Genomic DNA, 13,982 nt, shown 5'->3' on the forward strand with positions numbered 1-13,982 from the left:
AATGAGGGACGGGCAACAGCCGCTGCCCCCACACATACTGCGTGCTCCCTAAGGTCTGGGGACACCTGGAGACGACACAGGCCTTTAGATTAGGAGAAAGGAGGAGAAATGGGCTAGACACACAGGTCAGGCTTTGAGGTCCAGGGTGCCTGTGACCCTCCCTTTGCCATCAGCACTTCAGGAACCCCTGGCCAAGGGCTGCCCTTCCCTCCCGGTGGGGACGGGCAGGCAGTGCCGCACCTCCACGAGGCTGCAGAGCAGCGTGACAACTCTGAGCTGGCCCGGCTGCAAAAAACCACAAAACAACAAAACCAACCAAACAAAAAAACCCCAACAAAAACCAAAACAGGGTCATCACAGCCCGTTTGCTGTTAATGACTCCTGGCTATACCCAGAGAAGCCTCTCCGTTTTGGACCCTGGCTAGCACAACCTTCCCTGCCGGGGACAGGGCTGGTCCTGCTGCTGAGGATGAACGGACAACCAGCCCAGCTGGGGAAAAAGCAGAGCCCGACATCCCAGCCTTGCACACTGTGTGCAGCATGAAGGGGGCTCCAACCTTGCTGCCAGGGCATGGACTCACACAGCCTTTTGCTACCTGTGGGGCCAGAGGCTCTGCTGCTCAGGAGCATGCCAGGACACACCTTCATGTCCCTCTGCAGCAGAGTCCAGATCAGAGATGCAGGACATAATTCCAACTTCTATGTGTTTCTGGCAGTGGTCAGCTCTCTGAAGACACTGAAAGAAGGTGTCTGCAGAGTTTCTGCACTGCTCTGGTATGAGGGGCAGCAACTCCTGACCTGGTTTAGCAGCAGGCACTGCTCAGCCTGAGCCCAAGGCTCAGGTCACGGGCACGGGGAGCAGCGCCAGGAGCCCTGCGCAGTGGGACGAGCGCCTGGCCGTGCTCCAGGAACGGTGCTGGCTCACACTTTCCCTTCCAGCTGACACGGGTGCATGCTGGGAGGAGGGCAGTGAAGGACATCCCTTGTGGCTCAATATAGCTGGAGCATTAGTGGTAAGCAGGGAAAATTAATCTCTGGACCCAGCATACTGGATAATGCATAACAGAAATCTCCCATTGCAGCTGGAGCCGGGAGCTGATGCTTGGACTCCTGATCACCAGACAGGACAGGGAGAGGGCTCCACAAACAACCTGTGGAGAGCGTGGTATGGAGAAGGCAAGGCAGGGCCAAATGACCAAGTGGGATGGCAGAGCACCAGCACAGACAGGCAGGGGGTGGGTGGAGGCACTCCCAGATGCATGTCCACATGTGCTAGGAGGAAGAAGCATAGCAGCACCAGCAGTAGAGCTGAAACACTCACCACACACCTGACCTGGCAAGAAACCAACACAGCTGGGGGTTACTGGGAGACATGGAGGCTCTGAAATGATTTATTGCAAAGGGTTCCTGCAGGTAACGCGGGGAAGGAGCACAGTCCTTTTTGGCAAGGGCTTCTCTACTCCTCGCCCTCCTCTTCATCCTCGTAGGAGTCCAGGCCCACCTCCTCGTAATCCTTCTCCAGAGCGGCCATGTCTTCCCGTGCCTCTGAGAACTCCCCTTCCTCCATGCCCTCGCCCACGTACCAGTGCACGAAGGCCCTCTTGGCGTACATCAGGTCAAACTTGTGGTCCAGGCGGGCCCAGGCCTCGGCGATGGCCGTGGTGTTGCTCAGCATGCAGACAGCACGCTGCACCTTGGCCAGGTCCCCTCCCGGTACCACCGTGGGTGGCTGGTAGTTGATGCCCACCTTGAAGCCTGTGGGGCACCAGTCCACAAACTGGATGCTGCGCTTGGTCTTGATGGTGGCGATGGCGGCGTTGACGTCCTTGGGCACCACATCCCCGCGGTACAGCAGGCAGCAGGCCATGTACTTGCCATGGCGGGGGTCACACTTCACCATCTGGTTGGCAGGCTCAAAACAGGAGTTGGTGATCTCAGCCACGGACAGCTGCTCATGATAAGCCCTCTCAGCTGAAACCACAGGAGCATAGGTGGCCAGGGGGAAGTGGATGCGAGGGTAGGGCACCAGGTTGGTCTGGAACTCAGTCAGGTCAACATTCAGGGCCCCATCAAACCGCAGTGATGCCGTGATAGATGAGACAACCTGACTGATGAGTCTGTTCAAGTTGGTGTAGGTCGGGCGCTCAATGTCCAGGTTCCTGCGGCAGATGTCGTAGATGGCCTCATTGTCCACCATAAATGCACAGTCTGAGTGCTCCAGGGTGCTATGTGTGGTGAGGATGGAGTTGTAGGGCTCCACCACAGCAGTGGAGACCTGTGGCGCGGGGTAGATGGAGAATTCCAGCTTGGACTTCTTGCCATAGTCAACAGAGAGTCGCTCCATCAACAGGGAGGTGAATCCAGAGCCAGTGCCACCTCCAAAACTGCGAAACACAAGGAAGCCTTGGAGTCCTGTGCACTGGTCAGCCTGTGGAGAGAGCAAAGTGAGATTCCTCCAAGAACTTACTTTGCCACAGGGAAGTTTCAAGTTGTTGCTTGGGCAGCCACAGAGCCCTCCCAGGGCACAGCAGGGCTTACACCACGGTCCCACCCACAGCAGGATTCAGGAGCCCAGCTCAGAGGGACACATTCCCCCTCTGTGGTCACTTACCAGTTTCCGGATCCTGTCCAGCACTTGGTCAATGATCTCTTTGCCAATGGTGTAGTGCCCACGGGCATAGTTGTTGGCAGCATCCTCTTTGCCAGTGATCATCTGTTCAGGGTGGAAGAGCTGGCGGTAAACTCCTCCTCGAACCTCATCTAGGAAAGGTTATCACAATGTCAGAGATCTAACTGTCTCCAGGGCAAGGTGGCAGGAGCCACCCTGGGGACTGTCCTGAGGTGATTTGTTCCCAGAGATAGTGACCAGTGTCACTGCCCAGTTGAGGTGTACTCACCGATCACAGTGGGCTCCAGGTCCACAAAGATGGCCCGCGGGACATGCTTCCCAGCCCCAGTCTCACAGAAGAAGGTGGTGAAGGAGTCATCCCCTCCACCAATGGTTTTGTCACTGGGCATCTGCCCGTCAGGCTGGATGCCGTGCTCCAGGCAGTACAGCTCCCAGCAGGTGTTGCCCATCTGGACACCGGCCTGGCCGACGTGGACCGAGATGCACTCGCGCTGGGGAGGGGGAGGCAGGGTCAGACCCCAGCTGGGACTGCAAATGCAGTCACTGCAGGTGGGGAGGTGTCCAGCTCAGGCAGGGCAGCCTTTCTCGCCTTGTGCAAATCCACACTGCCTGGCAGCCTGGGTGCCTGTGTTCATCCCAGTCTGCTGCCCTCTGCCAAAACTGGTGCTTGGCCTCCCATCACTGCATTGCCCACGTCAGGGGCCCAGGGAGATGGAGACCCATCTGCTGGGACCAGGGACATCAGGCTAGCACATTTCACTGACTACTCCACCCACGGCCCTGGGAGGCGCCAGAGAAGCACCTTCTGTTACCTGAACACCCACTTGGCTTAAGGGCTGGAGCCCTGCAGCAGCCACAATGGTCTATGTTGCTAAACCCACAACCGGGTTGTGGGCTGAGATGACAGATCAAGCAGGGTCTGGGAGTGGAGGAGGGTGACGGCACTGAGGATGAGTGCCCAGCAAGAGCAGGTACTGGCAGCAGTGAGCAGTTGCTGTGCTCTGAGCCTTGGATTTCCTAAATTAGCTCTGTAGAAGGAGGAAGCGTTTAGCTGAAGTGGGAGAGTTCCTCAGCTCAGAGCTTCAGAGGCAGCCTCAAGTCCCTCAGAAAAAGCAAGGCTAAGGTGGGCTCTGCAGCCTCTCTCTCTCAAGGTAAGGCATCTGAGACATTGCAGCCCTTTTACCAAGGACCAAAATATTCACTGCCCCAGCCCTGCTGTTGCCAAGGGCTTGGATGCGTCATCTGGCACAACAGAGGCTAAGGAGCATCCAAACCAAACCGGATTTCCAGAGCCACGGGTGTCCCACTGTGAGTCAGCTGGCAGGAAGCTGGTGGAGCCATTTTGTGCTCAGGAGCATGGCAGCAGCAACTGCTGTCTGAGGAAGTTGCACAGGTCACAGCAAGTCTTGGCTCTGTGAAGCTAAGGCACTTTCAGTGCTGCATTACAGAGGCAGCAGTGACAATGAGGGATGACAGAAAAAAAAAGACCTCGGTGCCCATGGTGAGAGCTAGAGGACCACCTCCTCACCTTTCCCAAAGTTAAGGTGCAGGGAGTGGCAAAGTGACACCCTTCTTATGGTTCCCAGCAGGTCTGTAAATGTTTTGTAACACAAGGAGCCAGCACAAGGGGTAAGTTCAGAGGAAGCTCCATGATCCTCAGCAGAAGAGCACAGCAAACATTGACACAGCTGCAAGCACCTCTGGATGGCCACAAGAAGGAAGATACTCCTCCCTTGCAAATCTACCCGGGCAGGGGCTGAGGGTTATGCTGATCACTGGACTTCATCCTGCCCACACGCAGCAGCCAGAACTGGCTTTGTGGGACCCTGCACTGACAGCAGGCTGGGCAAGAGTCCCATCGTGCTGGGGACGAAGCACCACTGGTCACCAGCCAGCAGCCTCTGCCTTCTTCATGACAAGACAGGCTTCTTCCCTGGCTCAAGAAAGGCAGGGAGCAGAGTCCCGCGGGGCAGCAGGCAGGGAGCCCTGACACCCTGAGGCTGGGATGCTCTCCCAGGCAGCTGGAGAGGTCAGGAGGACGTCTCACAGCAGAACCACTGCGGCAGGACGGGCTGCAGGCTCACTCACAGTGGTGCCCACCCGTGAGCTGGCCCCTGGCACCCGAGGTGCGGGGCAGTGGGTGAAACCATGGCTCGCTCCCGGGGCTCAGCTGTGGGGCTGCAGCACAAGGGGCTGAAAGGGCTGGCAGCCTGGGCACGCTCCCCCCTGCCAGAGAGGCTACCACGGGAGCTGGGCAGAAACTGTGGCTATTAAAAGGGAGGAGAGGTGAAAGGGTCAGCCCAAAAGCCAGTCTGGGCACACGGTGGAGTTGGGCTGGTGGGCTCTTTGTCTCCGACTCGTGAGACGGTTGCGAGAGGGTGCTCAGAGCTGCGGAGACCGGGGCAGCAGCAGCTCGGAGAAGGCTGACGCCGGGCAGGGGCAGGGCAAGAACAGTCGATTCCCCTTCTTCCCGCCGGGAGGGCACAGCTCGGGTCGGCACTCACCATGATGCCGACGCCGCACGACCTGCCTCTGCCCGGGCTGCAGCAGCTCCGCCCCGCCGGGACGGCCGCTCCGAACCCCCTTATAGCGGGGGCTGCTCCGGGACGGGCCGCCCCGCCCGACACTGGTCCGTGCGCTTGCAGCAATTTGCGTGCATTGCGCATATTTGCATACATTTGCTTAGAGGCGGCTGGGCTGTCCGGCAGCCGCCTGGGTGTATCGACGGGGCCACTGAGGAGCAGCGTCCTCCCAGGTCCCCGCTCCCTCCAGCTCCTCCATTCCCTGCCTCCCACGGGAGACCCGGGGGTCCCCTCGACGGAAGGGCAGGGCAACATAAGGGTTGGTCTTGCTATGCTTGCCTTGGCAAAGGGGATTCTGCTGAAGGGCAGAGAAGGCACTTTCCTGCTGGGTGTCCTGCTGGGTGTCAGGCACCATCCAGGTATTAACCAGTAGAGACCTGGGGAGCTGAGGAAGGAAAGTCTGCAAAGAACCTGGCTCAGGTCTTCCCCACTGGTGGCTGGAGGTGCTGGGTGATCCCTGGGGGAGCACAGAGCTGGGTCTCTGCCAGCCATCAATAGCCTCCAAGGAACGAGAGGAAATACTTCAGAGACAAGCACAAGCCCTACCGACCTCTTTGAAAATCAGTGAGGAAAAAGCAGGAAAACTCTGTCCTGTCCTTTGCCACAAGCCCCTCAAGGACAGGGGTCCTGGGGCTGTGCCTGAAAGCCCTGCCTGCCGACGGGCTCCTCCTTTGTCAGCCTGATTCTGCTTTACCTCCTTGGCTTTGATCTGATTTAACAAAGCTTTATGAAAGGACCAGTGAGGGGATGGGGAGAGCTTGGAGCACCTCCAGAGAGGTTTATTAAAGATTCTTTGTGGTGACTTCACTGATAACTGGCTTTGCTACAATAAATAATGTGTTCATCCTTTCCTCCCCCTTCCAAAATACTTGCAGCATCCACTGCTATGCAGAACCAGTCCTACCTCTGTCTGAGCCCAGGGACTTAATGAGTTTTCACTGAAAGGTACTGTCATCTCTCAGCTAGGTCTGAAAGTTGAAAGCTGGACCTGATTTATCCACCCACAATGGCCTTTCTTTGTGCCTGAGTCACCTGGAAAGTGTCACCTTCACTGATGAACACGTGAAAAGTGACTGAAATCAGCAGCACTGCTGTGAAGCCTGTGCTGGTGTCTAAGCAACACAATTTTGAGATCTGCAGAAAGGGCTGAGCCAAACTATCAGAGTGGGTTTAATCAAGCGCCTGGGAAAGGTTGTTTTTTTCCACAGAGATGCCTCAGGTTGTGAATGTTTCTGAACCTGGACAGGATGCTGTGGCAACTAGATAATTCTGGAAATACCTAAACTCCTCCCTATGGTATAAATGTCCTTTGAGTGACCTCAGAAATCACTAGATAACATGGACCATGCTGATGCAGACAGTCCATGACAGTGAGAGAGTAATTGGTAGCACTGAGGCAACAAAATTTGAGACCCAGAAGTGAACTGGTGTGAAAAGGAGCAATGGGATCATCTTTCCCTGTGAAAATCTTTGCCAAGGTGCTCACAGAAACGCATGCTGGATGCCAAGGCATCACTTCTGACTGGGTGACTCTTAGCATCCTTCTTAATTCCACGTGCCAATTAACTCTGGGGTGTTTATAACATGAAAGGTTTGCACCAGTGGTTGAAAGCACAAGCATCAGAGCTAGGCAGGGAGCAGCATTTCTAGGCACGCAAAGCTTACATTGTTCACCCAACCTTGGAAGATTTTTATGACAATCTGGTGTCACCTCAGGGTGTAAAACACTCTGATAGTTCTCCAAGAGATGCCTGGATCAGTTTATACACCATTTTAGTAGAGAGCTGAGGATAAAATGTCCCTGATTAGTCATTGCTGCAGATGCCTGCTCACTGAGAAGATAACCACTCAGATGCTGTTATGTTGAACAAGCAGGGCAGCAATGACTGACAAAAGAACCATCAGTAATTTGGAGCTATGCATCTCCATGTATATCTGATCTGAAAAGCCCAAACAGATGTCTAACCTTATTTGAAATGCTTAAGAACAGCTGGCTAAATCCAGGGAGCACCAATCATCTGCATCTTGTCAGTGCCCAGCTGCTCAGCAGCCTGCCAGAGGCAGGGAGCAGCAGCCTGCAAGCACGTGGTGGAGGATGAGTTCACCCTGGCTGGAAGATTCATCCCAAGGTGGTCCCTCTCACAGAAATGTTACCCACAGGTCTAAGAAGACCCATCAAATGTTTTGAGATCACATCAGAAATCACACGTTTGCACGAATTACTCAGGAAATAGCCCCATCATTGCTTAGAATTAAGTTGAACGCTGCACCAGCACTCGGAGAGATTCAAAATAACAACCAAGGGAAATTTGAGGCTAGTGAGTCATAATTCAACCCCGAGGAGGAGAAGACCCATTTGGAGTCCAGCCTGGTACACCCCATCCACACCCTGATCCATCCCTCTCTTCACTGTGGAAAGCCCAAACTATTGTTTCCACTTTTCAGACTTAAGCTCCACCTAGGCTTTTCCAGGTAGAGCAAACAGTGTCACAGGGCGCTCTGGGGACACGCCTGTCTTGGGAAGGTAGGAGAGACCACAACTATGCTGTGGGTTTGGAGAGGAAGCTCAGTGCCCTACACTTTAAGCCTGGCTGGGGAGGCACAAAGCAAGCACCAGATGATGATGAGTGCTTCAGGAACAGGGCTTCTGTCCCATCTTCAATGTCAGCCAGGAGCTTCACAAAGAGGTTGCATCTGTGTCTGTCCTGCCTACCCTTCACTCCATCCTTGTGCAGTTGTTCTAATCCTCTTAGCAGTGTGGTTCAGCAAGGAGGTGGAGGAGTCAGGATATGCCCCCCGCCTTTCTGCGCCCTGTGCAGTTTGCTCTCCAGCTTTGGCTGCACAGGAGCAACCAGGCAGGAGGGAGCTGCTTCTGCTCAACAGCCTCCTGACTCCCATATAGCCAAGCACTGCTTGACTTAGGACTCAGTTAGGCTTTTCTCTGGAAAGCCCAGAGATCCAGCCATGCTCTGCTACAGGGTGAGTAGTGATTACAACCTTCTCGAAGCAGAAAGGCAGCTCTGCATTGACACGGAGTGAAATTGATCAGTCTGTTGAAAGCATGAGGCTTGACTGCATTTTGCAGATGCTGTGAGTTCAGCCAACTCCCTTGTGATGCTAACTGCTCCAGCAGTGTCTCAGCAAGCCATTGTGCAGGGTCCCTAAAGCACAGCTGGCTCTTGAGGGCAGCCCAGTATCATATGGCCAACTGTTGCTGCAGTTCTAGCACGATGGCATTTCGGACATTGCCACCCTGAAATATTCTAGCATAGCATGAAACTGGGAAGAAAATGCTCCCTTTGCCATTCCTTAAGATACGCATGCCTTGATAAGGTCAGAAAAGGCTCTCTGAGCACCTCATCATTCATATGGAGTAGATGGAGATGATCCAGAGATGAGAAACAAGGATGACTGGAAGGCTAGATACCATGGGCTGCAATGCAAGGGTGAAAAAAATGGGGCCTTTCTAGAAGACCAAGCAGAGACTCGATGAAGGCCTTAAAATACATTTAAGGCAGATGCAAATAGGAAAGGGATTAACACTTGTGCATGCTGAGGGCAAGAAGATGCAAGTTTGAGACTAGCTAGTACTAAGGGTAGTGAAGCATAATTGCCTCAGGGTCAAGGGATCTTCATCAGTGGACCTCTTCAATACCACAAGTGTGGCATTAACTCCTGAAAACCTGCTGGGATGCAGAGCACGGTGGTGATCTGACAGAAGTTCTCTTTGCTAGAGCTGAACAACAGCAGGGTAATTGCTGGTTCAGATAAAATGAAGTCAGTTGTGCAACGCCTGGGGCACTGCCCTAAGCATGTGCATGTTACAGGAACAATAAAGCTGATTCTAGATCTCACTACAGTCCTAAGCCCTGAATCACCAGGCAGTGGCAAGAATAGGGAGGCACCCCCAGGGGTGCAGGCAGGCCCAGGGATGCAGGCAGGCCTGCTCACATGCTGAGCCTCAACCTGCAAGTCTAAAAAGGCACTGGCGGACGAGTTGGGACTAGATCTTTTTCAGATGCAGCAGCTCCAGATGAGCAGCCTCCCTGGCTGTCGGTGTCATCCACCTTTCTTCATGTCCTGGGAAAGGCAGCTACACACCCACAGGAGCAAAATAACACCACAGCTGTCTAATTGCAGTGACTTCATGTGTCAGAGCTCTGAGCATGCCTGGCATGAATCAGCTGCCTCCACGCAGGCTGACACTGTTGAGGTGTCCCCATGCTCTCAGGGGATGGCAGTGTGCAGCACTGATGGGCTGCATAGAAGGGTCAGCATTGCTTTGCCTCTTCTCCAGCAGCTCTTGGAGCTGGCGGTGGTGCAAGGAGTGTAGGAATAGCTGGAAGCAGAGGGGCAAGGAATTCTGCATGGCTGGGTGATGATAGGAGATACTGGAGGGGTATGGATTACCCTGTCAAGCTGGAGGGGCTCTGCATACCCCCGACAGGACTGTAGGCATGTTAATGAGTCGGTCTCCATCCCCAGCCCTTTAGGTCTTCCTGTCTTGCAAGTTCTCAGGAGCTGCAACAAGCTGTGGTCAGCTCTGTTGCAATGCCACAGCGTGTCTGTGCATGAGCTGGCAGAGGTGGGGCAAGAAGCAGCGATTGCTTCCCCCTCTGCCAGGGGCACAGACCTCATCTGTGGGGCTGTGGCTGATACCCCAGCTCTGGGCAGCAGAGGGGACATGGCAGAGTCACGCTGAACAGCTCTGCAGATGCACCTGCTCCTTTGAGGTGGATAAACCATAGCCAGGCAGGTGAAACCTTCCAGGGAAATCAAATGATTCCTGGCACAGGAGCATCTTGCCAGCAGGTCTTCTCTGTCTTTGGGGAGCAGTTGAGCCTCCAGTGGCTGTACAGATGTGTGCAAGGGGGGTTTTGCAAGCGGAAGTGGGGTTGTACATAATGCAAACAGCTTGCAGGCCTGAGGGCAAGCCCAGAGCTGGGCATGGAGAAAGGAGCCCATAGTCTCAGGGATTGCCATACAGCCATTAGAAGTGGTGCTGGCAGCTGGCCAAGTGCTGATGGATATCAGAGGGAAATGGTTAATGAGAGAAAAGATGCACTGAATTACCCACCCAGGAAAGGGCTCTTGCCCAGAGCTGCCCGTGTGTGGAGAAAGTGTGGTATGTGAAACCAGGGCCGGGCTCTCGACCCCTCCCAGGGCCCGGGCACTGTGCTGGGACCTTGTGTTTGATGGCCACACTGAGAACACATCCCTGAGAGGTCCATGGCAGAGTTTACTCAGATGATGAGGTGCATGGAAACTACAGCTGTTCCATGGGACTCAGGACTCTGGTTTGCTGTGCCTAATGTGGCCCTTCAGGATGGCAGGAGCCACCCCCAGGCACCCCATGCACACTGGGGCTTTCCCCGGGATAGTGTGATTCTCACACTACCATTTAATAGCCCCCCACAGCCAGGGGGGCTTTACTATCTCCCAGGCTGAGAGATGTGGAGCCTGGCAAGAGCTTGGTACCAAGGGCTCCTGTGTGTGTGTTGGGAGACCTTCAGCATTGTTACCAGGTGTTGATTAGCCGTGGATAATCCACCTCACCAAACAAGCCTGGTTTCATTCCTTGAGATGACAGCTCTTCTCTGGGAAAGGCAGAGGTGTGAAGGGCAGAGGTGTAACCTGCTTGTGGTGTGGAGGGTGCCCCTGGGAGCCAGCAGCAGTGTCAGTGCTGTGTCTGATGAGGCAACCTGAGGCAACCAAGTGCTGGTTGGAGAGGATGAATCCTCAGCAAAGAGCTGCCAGGCTTCTGCAGGGATCCCTGCCAGGCACTTCAGCACCTTAATCAGTGGTCTTGAAACGAATCCTGAATTACCTGATAAGGTTTGGGTGTGACAAGTGGATATGCAGAGCAAGAAGTGACAAGACCGCCCCTTCCTCCAAATTCCCAAATTACTTACTTCACATTTCACTGTATTAAAGCAAATTTTGCAGCAGTGGGACCTTCTAATTAAGCAATTCTAAAACATCCCTACTAGTTAATTGTCCCTATTAACCCACCAATCTTACTATTATTCCTAATTTGCTTTAGTAAACATTTCTTAACACAGTGGGCTTTACAGCTATTCCTGGGGGTCTCCACTACAAAGGCTGCCAGCACTATAGCTTCTGGCTAACAACCACACATTTACTATTGATGCATTTTGTGTGTGTTTAGCAATGCAAGAAAATAAACAGACTTCCTTGGCGTGTCAAGGTAAATCATAGAATCATAGAATCACTAAGGTTGGAAGTGACAAGTTTGCACAGCAATACCTGCCTTCCCTGAGATGAGGCTGATCAGTATTACATACATTTTAAAGTCTTTAATTCTTTTTGACAGTATAAAAAATAATTAATATGTTATTTTTTTCTTATTCTTTTTTTTCCCAATTAATCTGTTCCTTGTTTTTGTTTTGGTTTTTTTTTCCTTCTTTTTTTTCTGTTATTATCTGTAATCTAAACTTTTCTGGGTCAACCACTTTATTTTCTTAATGATTGAAATGACTTCTGTCCTTCAGTCCTATGGAATTACCCCAGCTTTCCTAGCTCTTAAAAATTACCATTAGGGGCTCAGTAAGACCCTCAGGTCCATTAACAGTTTATCCAGGCTCTGCAGCCCACCCTGCTCCCAACTCCATGCCAGGAATGGGGGTGAAACCCCTTATTGCCATGAAGCTCTGCTTCTTCTGCCTGGGCCTGTGTGTGAGCTCATCGTAGATAACCCATCTAGGCATGGGCTTCTGCCTCCTCCTTCTGCCTCTGTTGATTTAAAATCTGCAAGCACCTTGGTTCTGCCTGGGTTTTGATGAAGCAGCAGCCCTGGGTCACTACAGGGGAACACTCTGGCGGGGCGGTGCCTGGGATGCAAAGCCTGTGCACAGCACACGGCTGGATCACACCCAAAGTCATTGCCCTGCTTGAAGAAATCACCCTGAGTTTGCTGTTCCTCACTTCCCTGTCCTGCTACACCAGCTTCTGCTGAAAGAGCTGACTTTCCTCCTAGATACTCCCCAGCTCCTAGAAGGCTCGGGATGAGAACAAAGTGGAGAACCTGCTGTTTGAGGAGGCTGAGAAAGGGTTTGTGTTCTCCTGAGGAAACGAAAAACTGAAATGCTGTGCAGAACTGAGAAAAATACCTCTCTTAATGTGTGGGCTGCATAATAATATAGCACGAGTTTATAATACAACTGAGTTGGCTTCCTAAGAGATGGGGTAACCAGGATTAAAAAAATAATAAAAATGATCCTTTGGGGCCTTGCTTAGCTCACGAAAAAGCTCTTTTCTCAGAAAGCCTGAAGAAAAATGAATGAGCCTTTTTGTGACCTTGCAAAGCTAAAAGCGGGTTGCAACGCAGCAGTCCCCACAATTAGTAAAGAAGTGAGGGCCTTCTTGAGGCACCCTGGAGGTGCCTGTGTTGGTTTTGAAGCTGGGGATGGGCTGCCTCTCTGCTGCTTTGCTGGTTTTACCAGAGGAGTGATTGTGGCAGCTCTGGGGCAAGGTGTCCTACCAGTGCTACTGCCCAACTCCACATGGGCTCCCCTAAGAACGTTAGGGAAGTGTAAGTCCTTTTCACTGCATATCCCGATCTCAAGGGTGTGGGACACAGGTATCAAGAAGGCAGCAGCAGTGTGCTTCCCTGGCTCGAGTCCCTGATGGCCTATGGTTTCCTCTTCTGCCCATGTGGTGGGCACAGAGCAGGCTGAGACTTGACAGCTCTGGAATCTACTTGTCTCCATATCAGCTGCAAAAGGCAGGGAAAGGAGAGCGAGGTGCTGAGACACGGCGAGGCCCTGGAGGCATCTCCTTCCCAGTCAGCAGTATTGGGGCCCTGCGAAGAAGTCTTGTGGCTCCATCTAGTGCCCATGCCAGCCCGGCCCAGGCCAGCCCTGTACCCATTGCTCCGCAGAGGGGCCGAATCAGAGCTCCTGGCAGCCCCCCGGAGGAACCAGCAGCCTGCTTCTGGGTACAGAAGAGCAGCTCTGGGATGGAAGAAAACCAAACCCAACAACATGGAATACTCCAAGCAGTCGCTCAAGGAAATCAACTGCTGTCTGATGGCAGGGGATGGGTCTCCCATCCTTTGGAGAGGAGATGGTTCTTGGCACAGGAGATGCCCTTGGCACTTCACCAGGCCCACTGCTCATTGCTTGGGATGGATGTCTTGAAGCTGGTTCCACAGGAGTGCTGGGAATGGCCTGTTTCAATGCCTGGGTCTCCCCAGCCTGGCCAGTAAAGTGGCACTAGTAACGTTTGCCAGGCTTCCCAGCTAGGGACGTAGAGGAGGTCAGAAAGATATCCATCTGCAGTGCAGGGGTGGTGGGATGTCCACAGAGCTCTGGGCCTGCAGAAGGACCAGGCTCCCTCCTTCTCCAGTCCAGACAGCAAGAACAACAACATGATCTCTGTGCCCAGGACAGGTTCATCGGTGCAGGTGAGCAGCCTCGGGTCAGCCCACAATCCTAAGCCATGCAGAGGAAAAGTCCACATCCAGGCTCCCGGTGTGTGCCCGTTTCCTGAGCCTCGGTGTTCCGGGCACTTGGGCACCCTGATGCTCCAGGGGACTCGCTGCTCCCGGCTCCCCTCTGCTTGAGCAGGGCTGGGGCAGGCACAGGCTGGTGATGCTCAGCCGGACAGGCCGCACTGCTCCGTGTCCCCGCCCCGGCGGGACAGCCCGGGCAAAGCGCTGAGTCACCCCGGCTGTCCCTCCCGCTGTCCCCTCCGGCAGGGACCAGCCGGGCAGCTGACCGGGCAGGAGGCCAGGGGAGCCCGGGGCGGTG

The 13,982-nt window shown here is 53.9% G+C and overlaps 1 protein-coding gene across 1 annotated transcript; it reads right to left on the reverse strand.

The window, feature by feature from the left end:
* Window positions 1–1,289: 1,289 nt before the first annotated feature.
* On the reverse strand, window positions 1,290–3,117 carry LOC104387341 (tubulin alpha-5 chain-like). Its single transcript, XM_009996077.1, has 3 exons — window positions 2,898–3,117; window positions 2,612–2,760; window positions 1,290–2,428 (listed from the first exon to the last, which is right to left on the reverse strand). Exons 1-3 carry the CDS (start codon window positions 3,076–3,078, stop codon window positions 1,457–1,459), a joined length of 1,302 nt encoding a protein of 433 aa, XP_009994379.1. The 5' UTR covers window positions 3,079–3,117; the 3' UTR covers window positions 1,290–1,456.
* Window positions 3,118–13,982: the final 10,865 nt, after the last annotated feature.

This window comes from Chaetura pelagica, unplaced genomic scaffold (genome assembly GCF_000747805.2).
Source record: "Chaetura pelagica isolate M959 unplaced genomic scaffold, ChaPel_1.0 scaffold3, whole genome shotgun sequence".
Lineage (NCBI taxonomy): Eukaryota > Metazoa > Chordata > Aves > Apodiformes > Apodidae > Chaetura > Chaetura pelagica.